The sequence below is a fragment of the Gossypium hirsutum genome, chromosome A11, assembly GCF_007990345.1.
Source record: "Gossypium hirsutum isolate 1008001.06 chromosome A11, Gossypium_hirsutum_v2.1, whole genome shotgun sequence".
Classification (NCBI taxonomy): Eukaryota; Viridiplantae; Streptophyta; class Magnoliopsida; order Malvales; family Malvaceae; genus Gossypium; species Gossypium hirsutum.
Genome location: NC_053434.1, coordinates 22193756 through 22211746, shown reverse-complemented (window position 1 = coordinate 22211746; position 17991 = coordinate 22193756). Strand labels below are relative to the sequence as shown.

Genomic DNA, 17991 nt, shown 5'->3' with positions numbered 1-17991 from the left:
AGTGCCTGATTATAATATCATATGTAATGATCTTTCAAATGGAAAGGAGAGGCATTTTTTTCCTTTCAAAAAAGTTAAATTATTAATATAACTCTAATAATATTTATTTATTTATTTTATTTTATAACGAGTTTTTAGTTAAATTCTGATACCAGCGTTGTCAGGTTTTATAATTAGAAAAAAAATTAAATAAAATTAATAGCAATCAACTTTGGAAGTGACGAATTAACCCAACAAGGGAAATGTTAACCAATGTTTAAACATCACCTAAAAGGTGGGTTTATAAACCAAATGAGCTAAACATTGGGTTAGTTATAAAAAGGCATTTTCTTTTTGCTGCTCAAATAAATATATGCATAAAATCTTTCAAAAAGAATAAAAAAAGAAATGCCTGAAATGAACCCTAATATTGTCTAACATAAAATTTGAATATACCCTAACAATGACCAAACTCCAAAAAAGAAAAGAAAACTTGGTGATTGAGAATGGATAATACAAATTCGGATATTTTAGATTGTTATCTGTTCAAACCGTTTAGCCATGATAGTATGACATTAGCACCTTCCCCCCACGAACAATCCAACATCATGTCATGCGCAACTCCTTCGATACATATCGGTGTCACGTTGTAAAATCTCCCCGTCTCATTGAGTCCTTCTGCGTCCTACATTTACATATATGATATATCCAGTATAAACCAGGAGAAGGGGGTCCTAAAATGATCTAAAGTAATAATCTCATACCATGATACTCTGACTCTTCATTTTATTTTTTGAAATACCCGTGTTTGACTCCATATTCAATGCATATTCGGGTATGGTAAGGAGAATTGTACATAATCATGTCAGACACATACTAGTATCTGATATGTCCAAGTAACAGAGATCCCAGGCACGGTCTCCTAACTTTTCTTAAAAGCACAATATTCTCATATATTTGCAGCCTTTGATATGAGATACGAGAAAAAGGAAAGCATGATGGAAAATCAGAAATGCATAAATTAATTTAGACAGGATTTACCACAATGAAGTCATCTTTTGCACCCAACACAAGAATTTCAGTTGAACAGGCAGTCATTTTAGGCACGGGAAGTGACTCATTCAACTTCCGTAGATCAAACAATGGCACCCTCGAGCTTTCTTTCATTAGCTCCTGATAACTGAAAGAGGGAAAAAAAGTCAAAAGGCTGAGTCAACAATTTCAGTTGATTTGCAATACAATTTTTGGTACATTGGAATAAGCATGTAGAGTGAAAACAATATTAACCTTTTCCTTAGTAAGTGTGAAATGTTATTCTGATAAGAAGATTTATATCCTTCTATCAAGCTATGCTGCTCAGACTCGTTATTTTTTTGAAGCATCCGTGCCTTTATGTCACTCGAACTTGGATGTAAAGTGTTAGATACAGATATATGTCTAACAGGATTATGTTCAATTTTTTTTTCCTGGTTTTTCCATATAATTGAAAGGTCCTTGGATGTTCATATCTCCACATACCCATGTACTATGTTCAACTATGTATTAAACGTGAGTGTCAAACAAGGGTACTTCAAGAACAATGAAGAGTTAAAGCAATGTAACCATATGTGATGCAAATTTGAATGAGTATGGAGATATCACTCTCCAAAGACTCCCCAAATTTTAAACAATTGAATATACTTGAGTTCAAAACATACCGTATCTGACACTAAAACCCAAATCTGAGCAACATAGCCTTCAAGAAATTAGGTAGATATTCTTGAGGTTCCAGACATCTTTCTCTAGATATTACCAATATTTATTTTTGGTTGATAGATATTACCAATATTTATCCATGGTATCACTTAGCTATGAATTACTAATAGGTGGTTGCACAATTGATTTTCAATGAGATTTTATCAATTATGAACAGAAAAATTGCAACTCCACAATTCCATTTAATATCTTATTCATTTATGTGAGAGAGACAGAGATGAATGTTCATATATATGATTAGGAGGTTCATGAAACAAACCGTAGCACCAAATTATCCTCCATTGTAGCTGAGAAGAAGGTCTCCCTACAAAGGGACAGTGAAGTTTGAAAAGCTTTAGCAGCTAGGCTACGAGTCACCTGCATAGGGGATCGAACAAAAATTAAAAATAAATTGTATGACATCATGAAAAACTTGAATACTTGAATTCAATTTGTGTGATAGTTCGGGTTCTACTAGACAATGGCCAAGCTGAATTCAAATTTTTCCTAACTGAACCCAAATAAATTGAGAACACAAATTTCTTGTTCACACTCCTAGTCCACACAGAGAGTGAGAGGCATGTTTTCAGATTGATGCACTCAAAATCCAAAAGCTTACCTTAAAAGCGGCAATGGGTTTGGAAAAGAGATAGCGCCACACCAAGCCACTGAATAAAATTGTAAAAGTTAGCATTGGAAAGTTACTTCGATGAAAAATAAGAGTTAGATTGCATGAGAAATCACCTATTACCCGAAGGAGGAACAGAGCAGATTAACGCAGCACCTGTAAGTTTGGGGTACAAATTTTGCATTTCTAGAAACATTTCGATCAGCATAAGAAGAAACACAGTGTAATAAAATGCTCTCTTTTTCTAGGATCACTAAATATGTTATTCAGACTCAGTTGTGTCAGATACGGATATGTGTTTGACATGGGTCTTGTTAGATTCTTTTTAAACTTTTCCGAATTCGTATTCCCATACCTATGTGTTGGTGCGAGTGTCAAATGAGAATACTTTCAAATATATATATTTAAGGGTAAACTATCTAGTAGCTCACCCAACTTTTAGGATGCTTTTATTTTAGTTCCCTAAAATAAAGTTCTTGCAATTTCATCACTCAACTTTTAAGGTGTTTTCATTTTAATCACCCAACCGTTAAATCTCTAACAGCAGTTAACTAGTACACACCATGTTCACACTTTCATTTTGGTCACCTAACTTCTATGTTGTTTTCATTTTGGTCACCCAGAAAATATCATTCTTTTTAATATTGATCAGGGTAAAAATCATTAAGGATTAAAGTGAAAAAATGGTACAAACTAAAATAATGCTTTAAAAATTGTACTTGTTTGCCCTCTTGCCGAAATTTCTAAGTTTTTTTCAATATTGAAATTTTAAAACATCAAAATCAATTAAATAAGTTATTGAAAAATTTTTAACCCTTGATAATGTCAACTCAAATAAATCATCTTTAATAATTGTATATGAAACCCAAATTTCTTTTGATTATATGATCTTGAGTCTTTCATAGTAAGCTAAAAACAAAGAAAAATCATTACAATTACTTAAATTAATTAATTTATATTCCATACCAATCGAAACCCAAAATTTTTTTATTATTTCTTTACATAAATGAAGAACGAACATTTAATTTAATTAATTGCAATTATTTTTCTTTACTTTTAGCTTGGTATAAAAGATTAAAGATTATACAATGAAAAGAAATTTAAGTTTTGTAAACAATTATTAAATATGAGTTATCGAATTGATTTCATTAAGAATAATATGGAAACATAAAATAAAAATTTAAATTTAGGAGATTAATTTAATTAACTTCAATATCATAGTAACAAACCTATTAATATTATCAAGGGATAAAATTTTTTCAACAATTTATTTAATTTATTTTTATGTTTTGAAATTTAAGATTTCAATATTGAAAGAAAAATTAGAATTTTTGGCAATATGATAAACAAGTACAATTTGACAAATCTATAATATTTTATTTTAGTTTCTACCATTTTTTCACTTTAATCCTCAACTTTTTTTTTTGCCCCAATCAATACTTAAAAAAAAAATAATTTGTTTTTTGGGTGACCTAAAAGTTGAGTGACCAAAATGAAAGTGTGATCATGATGCAGTTAACTACAGCTAGAGATTTAACAGTTGGGTGACTAAAATGAAAGCACCCTAAAAGTTGCGTGACGGAATTGCAAGGATTTCACTTTGGGTGACCAAAATGAAAACGCCCTAAAAGTTGGGTGACCAGCTAAGTAGTTTACCCTATATATAAAAAAGAATTTGTCCAACATAGACTGAATCAATCAAGACCAATTTGATGAAATGAAGACTTTTAGTGCTCCAAAGCACACTGCACACATCAGAAGGCCAAGGTGAAGTTGGAAACTCATGTATCAATTCAAATTTCGAAGTGGGTGCATACAATGTCCCTTGTGGCACATAACTAGATTTCATATATGACTTATAACTATGTTTCTTCGACTTTTCAATTTTCTTAAGTATTCGTGTTCAAAATGTGTCTTACACTTATTAGGATGAGTACGATATAACTCTACAAATACATTTAAAAAGATGTTCAAAAATTGAATATACCCGTGTCAGACACATACCTATATCCAACAATAACATGATTTACAATCAATCAAAAGATTTCTAAAGAAAAGTGTAGATATCATAAAGGATTCTCAACTATGAAACAGTAGGAATTGATGATTCTTATTTGTTTAGGATGTGAATCCAATGCAATCACTATTTTGAAAGTTTCTCAACTGAAAAAAGGGAAAAAGAAATGATGGCTCACATCTTTGGAAAGGTAAATCTAGCTAGCTTAAGAAATGCTTATACACTACACAAACTTTCGCTTATGCCTTGTTATTCATCAGTATAAACCACCATATCACTCAAAACCAAAGATGAGTGTTGAAATTAGATATGCATCTATTACAGAATGGTAAATTTTTCTGTTTTTTCACATATTTGAAAAACCATACTCTGTACTTTTAGATGAATATGTGTTGGATATTAGTGTCAAAAATGAATACTTAAGAAGAATAATAGAACCAGATACATAGGAATTTACCATAATGTAGTTCATTTCTCATATTTGCAAGGTAATACTGGATAATAAGGCCCCCAAATGAATGTCCGAGTAAAACTGGTGGCAAGCTGAGGTTCCTCTTGATAAAATCCGCAACATCACCTGCATGTGTCTATGGATTATGAGTGAACAGCGAATTAGAGGAGGAACCTTTAATATAATCAATTGCTTTTAGAAAGAGTTAAAGAAAAAAAAAAAAAGCATTATCATGTCAGAGGAATTATTTTTCAATAGGGTGACAAGAAGTTAGATATCTGCAAATTTTGTAAAAATTGAATCCATAAAATTGCTTTAAGACTCTAACCTGTTATCCCATTATTAGTATTACTATCCTATCGGAATTCAATTTAGATAACATTACTTGCCTAATATTCGAATCCACTAAATATTCAAATTTACCAAGTAAAAATAACTTTTTAATTAAAAAAATCGAAAAAAAGAAGCGGATAATGATTCGGATATTCAAATCCGAATCCATTATTCCATTATTCACTATGGTATAACAGTTTTGGAGATCTGAATCCGTTATCTGCAAAAGTAAAGCAGATCCAAATAACAAAGATTTGACTATTGATATCCGCATCAGCTCTGAATCTATTGTAGATAGTGCTGAATTCGCACATCTAAATACACAAACAACAAGATCGGACATCCGCAAATGTTCGAAACTGCACTATACATTGTCATTTCTATTTTCCAGCCAAACGACAATTACCTGAAGAGAACCAGCAACAGTACCGGAAGGCGTATCGCTTTCACCCTACCCATAACACAGAAACAGTGTTGAAATCAGTGCAGCATTTTCGAATAAAAGTTTCATGCAAATGAAACTTCATAAATATTCTAATATGTTTAAATATAAGGCGAGAAAATTGCCAGTCAAGCTTACACCTTAAGGTTCCAAATTTTAAAGGCAGGTGAAATATGATCCAGGAGGATCAAACTGAGAAAATGCGCTTCCTCTGATTGCTATAATTAGGTGTCCTCAAAATTCACAAGAGAAGTTTTGGGTGCATTTGAGAAATGCCAACCATGTACTTAAATATAGAATAAATTTAACTCGAAATAGAGCTTCAAAGAGAAAAGAGAAAGTAAAATGTTAAAGAGCGGGAAGAGAAAGAAGAAAATTATATAACCTGACCAAGCAAGCTAAGGGCAAAGCAATCAAACCCAGAATTTGAGAAGAAAGGCAACCAATGTTCAGCCCAACACCAAGCTGAATGGTAACTTCCATGAACGAAAACCAGAGGTGGATCCTTTCTCGACTCTGGGTTTTTCTCTTTGACACTCTTTTGAACGATAACCTCCATGTTTAAACCAGAGGGGAGCTGATGGAAAACACGTGACTGCCCTTGTTTCAGCTCATAGGGAACTCTCGTTTTGCGAGGTTCGTTGAGGACAGCGATGGGATTTAGGGTCATTTTAGGAAGGTGTTGAATCGAGAGAACAATCGCCATGGCTGTGCTGGGAAAGTTGAGCTCCCCCTCCACTGTTTTTGTTAGTGCTAACTTTAATCTAATTGGAATTATGTTTCTCGATTTTACCCACTTCTTATTCGGTTAGAGGGATGTTGATGAGTCCCGTTAAGTTGGGTTTGTACCTGCTCATGATCATCGGTACAGGCCCGTTCGAATAAGGGTTCGCTTTGTACAAAATATAGGTTCTCAAAAATGGATTTTGGTAAGATTTGAAGCTCGTCTTTTATATAGGTTGAGTTTTAGGAGAGAATTTTTTAGTACAATTTAACTAGCTCGAATATATATTATGTTATAAAAAATATTATATTAATTATATATGTTAAATAATAATTATATATTTATATTAAATTAATAACTCAATAATAATTAATTTTATTATCCAAAACTTAAAAAAAAAACGTATCCAATTAAATAACATAACTTAAAATATAAAATCTTAAAAATTATATTTAATACAATAAAATATTTATTATGTTTATTTATGTTTTTTAATATAATAAAATATTTATTATATTCATAATAGTGTTTTTTAATATAAATATTTTTAATACATTTTTAATGTATTATATTTTTAAAAATTTATTTTTTAAATAAAAACTAATCTAAAAAGTTTATATATGGTCGAGTTAGACCTAAGTTTACTTTTCTTAAATTGAGTTGGGCTTGGACAAAAAAAATTCCCATTTTTGGGGTCTGGTTGAGCTTGGGCTTGGAAAATTGATTTAGGCACCTTGCCTGAACCCGAGCCATGAGCATTTCTAAACCTGATTATGGGTAGGACACCTGCTTAGGCACGAAAGCCCGTTTGAAATCTAGAAAGGTTTAGGTAAAAATATAGACTTGAAAAATGAACTTGGACAAAAATTAAGACTCGTTTTTTAAATGGGCCGGATCTCAGGTAAGATTTTTTTGCCCGAGCCTAGTTCAGCATAAATGCATTATATTATAAAAATAATTATATTAATTGCATATAGTTATATATATTAAGGACTTTTTTAAATGTATTTTCAATTTATTAGGAAACATTTATTTTAACATTTTTAGTGTATTTAATGTATTATATATTTTTTAAAAATTTATATGTAAAATAAGTTTAAAAAAATTAATATAGGTGGGCCAAGTTAAGCTCGAGTTTAGCATTTTTTTATTTGGCCCGAGCTTGGGTGGAATTATTTGCCCATTTTTTAGGCTGGACCAAACCTAGAAAATGAGCTTAAACACCTTAAATCAGCCCATCCTAGCTAGGGGTGTTCAATCGGTTAACCGACCTGAAATAACATTAACCGAATTAACCGACCCTTCAAAATTTTTAACCGTTAACCGAACCGAAATTTTTTCAGTTAATTTGGTCGGTTAACCGAATTAACCGAAAATTATATGTTTTTTAATTTTTGGTTAAAATAAGTATAAAATTAACCGAATTAACCGAATTACCCGAATTACAAGAATTAACCGAATTATTTGTATAAAATTATATTTTTTTATTTTTAGTTTTAGTTTTAGATTTTTATTTTTATTTATTAAATTATTTGTAATTTTTATGATTGGGTTGGGTAATTGGGTTGGTTTGGGTACTTGGGTTAATATATATTAGATTGGGTATTTGGGTTTATGTTGGATGGGGTTTGAGTGACTAGTGGACTATTTATATATTATAATTTTATTTATTAATTTTTTCGGTTAAACCGAAAAAATTCGGTTAATCGACCGATTTCGAACAGAATTAACCGTTAACCGAAAACTCAAAAAATTATTAACTGACCCCCGACCGAATTAATTCGGTTAACCGACCGATTAATCGAATTCAATTGGTTAACCGAATTTTTTCGGTTTTACCCGAATTTTGCACACCCTTAATCCTAACTCGACCTATGATCAGGTCTAGTTGGATTCGGCCAAATTTATGTAAGACGTAACTCATAAGCGCATTATGTGATATATCTTTTATATATAAAAAAGGTTCACATGTCAATTTTGGTTATGAAAATATTAAAACATTCTTATTTTAAAGGGCTATTAATATTACCGTAAGAGTATTTTTGTTATTTCATATTTTTATATAACATATAAAATAAAACAACTAAATAACATTATTTAGGAATTAAACACTAGATCAACAAGTTTAAATAGAAATTTCTTACCACTCCACTTATAACTATTTGTTGAAATAATTTTATAAATAATTTTTAATATAAAATTATTTTCGTTCAATCAGATAAAATTTAGTTTTATAAAATATTTTTATTTTATATGAAAATGGACACTAAACTTAGCTGAAATTAAGATATATATGTGAGAGTTGTGGTATATGCTAGGTTTACTAGCGAGAGCTTTGATCTAGTGATAATAATTATTTTATTAATAATTTGAATACTCACTTTTAAAAGATTTAATGTATCATCTCTATACTTGAGATACTTTTAATTAAATAATTCGTTGTAAAAAAAATCTGTACAACAATTTGACTCATGTACTTAACCATGACAATAGTTTGGCGGGTTGTTGAAGATAGAAAAATTGACGTAGTGGAGGAATGGATAGATTTAAAGACAATTGAGGAAGTTTGGCGAGATAAATGGTTACCGACTCTTTGGAACGACACAATGAAAATAATTATTTTTGGCTTTACAAAGCAAAACCATGAGAATGATTATTTACTAGCTCTATAGAGCAATACAATTAGAATATTTTAATGACTTATTGGAGTCGAAGGTGTAATAGCTCAATTTTTAGTGGTGTTAAAAATTATAGTTCGAGGCCACTAAATTCGGCAAGTAAGCTCGTAAATTTTATTATTTAATATTTACGAGTCAAATATGGTTTTAAAAAGATTTTTGAATGGGTAATTTATGTTTTATAATGAATTATTAGGTTCGAGTAGTAAAATCCTAAGTCAAGTGGTTTTAAAAAGTGAGGTATCATAACCTCGTTTCTATAAATCGAGCCGTCAATATTTTTATAAATATTTACAGAGTGACATTAAGGTGGTATTAAAGTTTCATTGAATATTCAGGTTGAATGGAACGCATGATTTGAGTACATTAGGTATTTGGCGTATGATGCTATTGAAGGAAGATATCAACAAATTACCCAAGTAAATCGGGGTTCAGCATTTGTTGCGAACTCTCGTGTTTTATTTTCTGTTTAGTTTTTTGAGCTTCTGTTCAACTCTTACGAGCTTCTGTTCAGCTCTTACGAGCTTCTGTCAAGCTCTTACGAGCTTCTGTTCAACTTTCAAGCTTCCATTGGCGTATTTGGAAGGCCCAGCTCTTATGAGCTTCTGTTAACGATGTACTCTTATCCATAAGTCATTCTTTGATTTGGAAAAGTCTTGGTAAAGTGATTTATTTAATGAATTGGAAAGTTATCCAACGATATTCTAAATGGTTCAACATGCAATGTTCTGTTACCAGATGATATGAGTTTGAAACGAACTAATACAGGTATATACACGAAATATATGAAAATGATGGCATATGATATATTGATATATTGAAATGGATGATATATGTATATGAAGAAATGGTAAGAGAATGATATGTAACAAGACATGAACATATACAAATATCTTTGATATGTTGATACATGAAAATTATGTAAGTTAAGACGAGTAATAAACTCAAGTTTGACATGTTGAGATAATAAGGTTATCGATGTTGAATTTATATAAAATATGTTCAAGTATGCTAGCAAGTGTTGTTGTTTGAAGCTTACGCAAATGCCAAGCTGTTGGTTGAATGGTAATATGTTTAATTATAAGTTGTATTGAAATGGTAAGTGTTCAAATGAAAATATGCTTGAGCTCATGAAAGAGTTGTAATGTTTAAAGTTATTTAAAATCCAACTATGCTAGGAATTATATGTATAAGTGATGCTGTGGATTTATTCACCTTGTGAGTTGTTGAATATAGCTTCATGAATCTTGCAGTATCGATATTGGATTATTCTTGATATGTATAAATTCTATATTTGAAATGAATTGATATGATCAAAGTTTATACGGGCTTACTAAGCATTCATTGCTTACATATTTGTTTTTCTTTACTTTTTAGATTATAGAAAGTTCAATTGGGTTGGAAGCTTGTCGGAGTTATATCACACTATCCATCGATTTTATTAGTATTTTTGAATGTTTTGATTTTGGTTATAATGGAATGTATAAGTTATTTTGGTTAAATGTTGACCTATATGTATTTTATGGAGATTAGCTACTTATTTGGCTTATATTTTGGCACATTTTGGTTTGTGCATATTTGCCTTATGTGGTTGACGTGTGGTTTAGTTTATGGTTGTCTAGTGAAAAGTAAAGTGTTAACTAAATGTGCATTTATGTACATGTGTTTTAGTATGTGATGAGTTGAACATAAATCGGTACCTTGATATGTAAGGAATATATAACTAAATATGCTATTATTTGAAATACATTTTGGCATCAAATGGTATGTTTTGATAGGTAAGTAACTTAGTTTGAAATAATGCAAATTAGTTTGGTTAATAAGTGACTTAGTTTGAAATAATGCAAATTAGTTTGGTTAACCTTGGGTACAAATATGCATAAGTTAGTTATACATATGAATATATTAAATACATGAGTACAAATGTTATAATCTATCATCTCAGGTGCCTAAAGGCATATTGGTTGTATGTGAAGATATTATATGTGAAAAGCTTGATTTTGGTTTGTTTTAGTGCCTAATTTTGGCTTTTTGATATGCACAATGTTAACTAAAGGTACATGCCTTGTTGGGTGAGAAAAATGGCTTATAAAATAGCCTATTTTCGTCCACACAGGCAGAAACACGGCCTTGTGTCTCAGCCGTGTGTGACACACAACTATGTGGCACGGTTGTGTTCCCTTGTATCTTTTAAAAAAGAATACAAGTCAGTGAGTTACACGGCCTTAGACACAGGAGTGTCTTTTGACCGTGTAAGTCACACAGCCTAGTCACACGACTGTGTGACCCTTACAGTGTTGAAAATATTAAATGTTTCTGAAAAATTTTATGAGTTTTCGATTTAGTCCCGATTTGTTTCTAATGTGTATTTTGGGCCTCGATGGCTCATATAAGAGACAATATTGTAACACCCCTAACCCTTATCCATTGTCGGAACAGGGTTACAGAGTATTATTGGACTTTTTAGATCAAATACGAACATTTCATATCATTTAACATTCATATTAGAAACTAATCATAATCACTCATATTGTCCATTGTATGAGCCTTCTAGGCCCAAAAATACACATTAGAAACAAATCGGAACTAAACTAGAAATTCAGAGAATTTTTAACAAAATTTCAAAATTTTTCTTATATGCAGGGGACATACGCCCATGTGGCCAGGCTGTGTAGCTCACACGGTAAAGAGACACACCCATGTCTTAAGCCGTGTGGGTATTCGAAGTGGGGCACACGGCCTTGTCCCAAACCATGTCCAATTTAGGGTGCTTACTGATCTGGGTCACACGGCCAAGCCACATGCCAGTGTGCTAGGCCTTGTAATGTTAAGGTGCAGGGGTCACATGGCCAAGCCACAGGCCCATGTGCTAGGCCGTGTGAAAATACCTAAGCATTCTATTTCTCAATTTTAAAGATGCAAGGGACACATGGCCAGACCACACACCCATGTGACATATGCTCATGTATCTGCCCGTGTAGATGAAAATAGACCATTTCAAGACCACATTTCTCATCCATTTGGATATTATCCTAAACACAACATTTTAACACATCAATAAACCACATCAAAGCAATCAAAACAAGCCAAAGTCATGTTTATACCCAATATATCATCACATGTACCCTAAATACTCAAACTTACCTATTTAATCCACTTAATACATTCACTAAAGTTTACTACTAATTACATACATACAAGCTTATATCATTCACAGTTACATCCTAAATTTACTTCATTTCCAAATCAAGATATGTATTTAAGTTGATTATATAAACAAACTTCATTCCTAACATTTACACAAGCCAAACTTTGGTCAATTTATGCCAACCCTATACATGCCATATAAACCATATTAAATGTACGAAAACTACCAGAATAAGCTAGATAGTGTGACTTGATGTGCTGATCCGATCTTCCGACCTCTCGAAAAATTTACAAAGACATTAAACAACACAAGTAAGCTTAATAAAGCTTAGTAAATTCAATGGGTTAAACATAAATCATACTGAACCTAGAATAACACATCAATTAACTAAATTCATTCAATGTAAACTCCTCGCCAATCACAATTTCAATCGATGAATACTCTTATTTCAGATCAATACCAATAACAAACAATATATATTTTAATTTCAATTACATATTCACTTACCAAATTTTCCCAAATCAGTGAACGACTTACGGATAAGAGTATATCATTTTCGAAAGCCCGAAGGCTGAACAAAAGCTCATGAGAGCTAAACAGAAACCCATAAAGGTTGAACAGAAGCTCGTAAGAGTTGAACAGAAACCCATAAGGGTTAAACAGAAGCTCAAAAGAGCTGAAGGAAAACTCATATGAGATAAACAGAAGCTCAATAGAGCTGAACGAAAACTCATATGAGTTAAATAGAAGCTCGTGAGAGCTAAACAGAAAGTAAACACGAAAGTTCACAACAAATGCTAAACCTCAATTTACTTGGGTAATTTGCTATCATTTTCCTCCAATGCCGTCAATTCATCGAATGCTGAATGTATTCAAATCCCGCGCTCCATTTAATCGAGATATTCAATTCAAATTTTCAATTTTAATAATATTTCAATTTCAAAAATAGAATAAATACATAATACCATTCATCAAATCAACACAAATATTAAATTTTAACTGTATGAACTTACTTGGATAGAATTGTAATATTTGTAAAAGTTTAAGGACTATTCCGCTAATTTTTCTTTTTCATGACTATTTACGAGTTCTTGATCTAAAATATAAAACTACTCATACATTAGCATATATTTCAGTTCCAATTCACTTCATAATAAATACCCTTCAAATTTTCAAATTTACATAATTACCCTAAAATTTTACAACTTTTGTAATTTAATCCCTTAACTAGTTAATCTATCAAATGAACTAGTTTTTCTCAATTAATAATTTATTTAAATATTCTAGGCTATCATACAGCCCTGGATAAAATAGAAATTTAATACTTAACCCTAATACTTTAACTTTTCACAATTTAGTCCTAAAATCAACATTTAACAAAATCACTTTATACAATCATCATATAACATAATTAAAGCTCTAAATCCATGTTTATTCATCTAAAACATCCTATATTCTTGAATGGTAACTTCCAAAATTTTTAATAAAATCAAAAACTAAAGCAGGACTTAGTTGGATCTAATTGTAAAAGTCTCAAAATCATAAAAATTACAAGAAAAAGGCAAGAATTGAACTCACATGAAGCAAAATATGAAACCAGCTTATTAAGCTCTCTCTTATGGCATCTTTAGACTAAAATTTTTTAGATGAAATGTCTAGAAATCTATTTGGCCATTTGTTTTATTTTTAATTTCAACTAAATTATCATTTTGCCTTTAATTCATTTTATTTTATTTTCTTTTCTGCTTATGTCGCCTCATGCCTTTATTTTGGGCTTAATTTCTCCTTAAGTCCTCCATTATTTATTTATCAAACCATTTAATTACTTATTTCCTATAATTCATAAGTTTTGTACCTTTTTCAATTTAGTCCTTTTTAATTAATTAACTATTGAAATGTTAAAATTTCTAGCGAAACTTTAATACTACCTTAACGACATTCCGTAAATATTTATAAAAATGTTTACGTCTTAGCTTATAAAAATAAGGTCTCGATACCTCATTTTCTAAAACCACTTAACTTTGGATTTTACCACTCAAACCTAATAGTTTATTATAAAACATAAATTACTAACGCAAAAATCTTTCTAAAACCACGTTTGACTCGTAAATACTAAATAATAAAATTCACGAGCTTACTCATTGGATTTGGTGGTCTTAAACTATTGTTTCCGACACCACTGAAAATTGGGCTGTTACGACTCTCCCCCTTTAGGAAATTTCGTCCTCGAAATTTGTTACCTGAGAATAGGTTTGGATATTGTGATCTCATTGATTCTTCTGTTTCCCAGATAGCTTCCTCTGAACCAGACGATGCCACAATACTTTTACTAATGGTACTCGTTTATTCCATGATTCTTTAACCTCTCGAGCTAAAATTCTCACCGGTTCTTCTGAATACGTCATATTTGGCTGTAGCTCAATCTCACTATGAGGAATCACGTGTAAGGATCAGATTTGTACCATCTCAGCATCGATATGTGGAACACATTAAATCTTCAAAAATTTCATATAGTCCGATAAATCTTAGACTCAACTTCCCTCTCCTACCAAACCGTAACACTTTCTTTCGCGGAGAGTCTTTTAAGAATACCCGATCACCAACAGTAAATTCTATATCTCTTCTTTTCAAATATGCATATGATTTCTGCCAATCAGAAGCAGCTTTCAAACTATCCCTGATAATCCAAACTTTATATTCGGTCTCTCGGATCAAATTAACTCCCACTAGTTTGAATTCACTCAGTTCAGACCAATACAATGGTGTCTTACATTTTCTCCCATAAAGAGCTTCAAACGGTGTCATATTTATACCGGATTGATAACTATTGTTATATGCAAATTCGACTAACGGTAAATACCTTTCCCAACTTCCTCCAAATTCGAGTATGCAGCATCTCAACATATCTTCCAGAATTTGAAGCACTCGTTTTGATCGCCAGTCAGTCTGAGGACGAAACGCTGTACTAAAATTAAGTTTAGTGCCCAAAGCCTCTTGTAATTTACTCCAAAATCTCGATGTAAATCTTGGATCTCGATCTGAGTGTAACCTCACAATCTCAGTTATATATAGTTCCGCCAATTTCTCAAGTGTAAAGTCTGTTGTGACTAAAATAAAATGTGTCGATTTAGCCAATCTGTCAATAATGACCCAGATCAAATCTTTCTTTCTTGGAGTTACAAGTAAACTAGACACAAAATCCATTGTGACATGTTCCCATTTCCACCCAGGAATCATAACAGGGTGTAATAAACCAATTGGTACCTAATGTTCTGTTTTCACCTGTTGACATATCAAACATTTAGCTACAAATTCATAGATCTCCGGTTTTATACTCGGCCACCAAAATAGTTGTTTTAAATCGTAATACATCTTCGTGCTACCCGAATGAATAGAGTATGTGCTATTATGAGCTTCAAAAAGAAAATCATTCTTCAAATTCGTATTATTCGGAACACAAATTCTATTGCGATAACGCAACATACCATTATCATCAACACTATACTCTGAACTTATATTGTTTTGAACCATCTATCATTTCAACACCAATTTCGAATCATCATCTTGCAATTCTTGAATTCGTTGAAGAAGCAGAGGTTTTGTTCTCAACTCTGCTAATACAGAACCATCTTCATTAAGAGTTAAATAAGCGCTCAACGCTCGAGTGCAAACAATGATGACTTTCAACTAAGTGCACCCGCAACTACATTAGCCTTTCTTGGGTGGTAGTCAATAACCAAATCATAATCTTTCAGTAATTACAGCCATCGTCTCTGTCTCAAATTCAATTATTTCTGAGTCGTCAAATACTTTAAACTTTTGTGATCTGTAAACACATAACATTTTTTTCGTATAAATAATGTCTCCAAATTTTCAAAGCGAATACTATTGCGGCCAACTCAAGATCATGTGTAGGATAATTCTTCTCGTACGACTTTAATTATTGAGAAGCATAGGCTACTACCTTTCCTGACTACATCATTACACAACCCAAATCATTAAAAGATGCATCACTATAGATAACATATGGTACGCCAGATTCTAGCTGAGTCAAAACTGGAGCTTTCGTCAACATCTTCTTCAGCTGATCAAAACTCTGCTAACACTCATCGGACCAAACAAATTCAACATTTTTTTGTAACAATCGGGTCAATGGTGAAGCAATAATCAAAAAGTTTTTAACAAAGTTTCGGTAATAACCTGCTAAACCCAAAAAACTTTGCACTTTTGAAACATTTTTCAGTGTTTTCCAATTTACCACAGTAGAAACTTTTCTCGGATCAACTTGAATCCCTTCAGCTGAGACCATGTGACCCAAAAATCTAACCTCGTGAAGCCAGAATTCACATTTGCTAAACTTTACTGATTTTTTCTCAAAGTTTGTAGTACAATCCACAAATGTTGTGCATGCTCGGATTCTATCTTGGAATAAATTAGTATATCACCAATAAACACAACCACGAACCTATCCAAATAAGGTTGAAAAATCCAATTTATTAAATCCATAAAAGAAGTAAGAGCATTCGTCAAACCAAATGGCATTACTAAAAATTCATAATGACCATATCAAGTTCTGAAAGTAGTCTTTGGCACATCACACTCTTTAACCTTCAACTAATAATACCTAGATCTAAGGTTTATCTTTGAAAACACAGAGGCACCTTTCAATTGATCAAACAAATCGTTGATACATGGCAAAGGGTATTTATTTTTAATTGTGGCCTTGTTCAATTATCTGTAATCTATGCACAGTCTCAAAGAACCGTATTTCTTTTTTCACAAATAAAATAGGTGCACCTAGGGAGACATGCTCGATCTGATAAACCCTCGGTCTAATAACTCTTATAGTTGTACCTTTAACTCCTTTAGTTCAGCTGGTGCCATACGATATGGTGTTACTAATCTCGAAATAGTTCCAAGAATCATATCAATTCAACCGATAACACGCTAGATGCACATAATGCAAATCATGTAGGTTAAATATTCTCCTCTGATAACACGCCAAATTGCTAATAAGAGCTATTTCAACCAATAACATGTCAGATGCACATAGTGTAAAGCCCGTAAGCTAAATGCTCTCCTCCTATAAATGCCAAATTACCCATAAATGTTATTACAACCGATAACATGCTAGATACACATAGTACAAAACCTGTAGGCTAACTATTCTCTTCTGATAACTTGCCAAAAACTTCGAAAAGATTAAATTGGAAATCCACAACAAATGTAGGATTCCAGAAAACTTCAGTAACATCCTTCATCTTCTTCACATTTCCATTTATTCGTACAATGCACAAATACCCCTATTGGCATGCCAATTGTATCCTTTGCTCATTTAGGCTTAATATGCATAACAAAATTTTCTTTTTACTGATTAATACTTTCCTTACCTTATCAATACAAGTTTATTGACATTTTACCATATACATTCACATACAACATTTCATAATTAAGCATAACAGCACCATATGAACTTACCTGGTACAGTAGTAGAAATTAAATGTCAATAATTAATCCATGATCTTTCCTTTTACTTTGTTATCTACTAGTTGACTTGGTTCTTGATATATACGTTAATACATTTAGTTTATCAATAACATACTTTAGACTTTAACTATTTTGAGACTAGATATGCAGGTTAGCTTAATCGAGATATAAGGATATTAAAAACATGAAATGCAAGAAGAACATGCTTTGAAATCACTTATATACAAAGTCGACTAATTGAGAAATCTTAGAGCTTTTCTTTCTTCTACAGAGAACAACAATTTTAGTGGAGGAAGACGAGAAAGAGACTCTCTTTCCATCCATTTCAACCATAATATTTCACACATTAATTTTCATAGTTAAATGAAAA

General features: G+C 31.7%; 1 protein-coding gene across 1 annotated transcript; it reads right to left on the bottom strand.

Annotated features, from left to right (window-relative positions):
• Positions 1-388: 388 nt before the first annotated feature.
• On the bottom strand, positions 389-6498 carry LOC107912732 (uncharacterized). The gene is made up of 8 exons (XM_016841036.2): positions 5970-6498; positions 5549-5593; positions 4816-4945; positions 2458-2527; positions 2333-2381; positions 1994-2091; positions 1021-1159; positions 389-664 (listed from the first exon to the last, which is right to left on the bottom strand). Exons 1-8 carry the CDS (start codon positions 6288-6290, stop codon positions 518-520), a joined length of 999 nt encoding a protein of 332 aa, XP_016696525.1. The 5' UTR covers positions 6291-6498; the 3' UTR covers positions 389-517.
• Positions 6499-17991: the final 11493 nt, after the last annotated feature.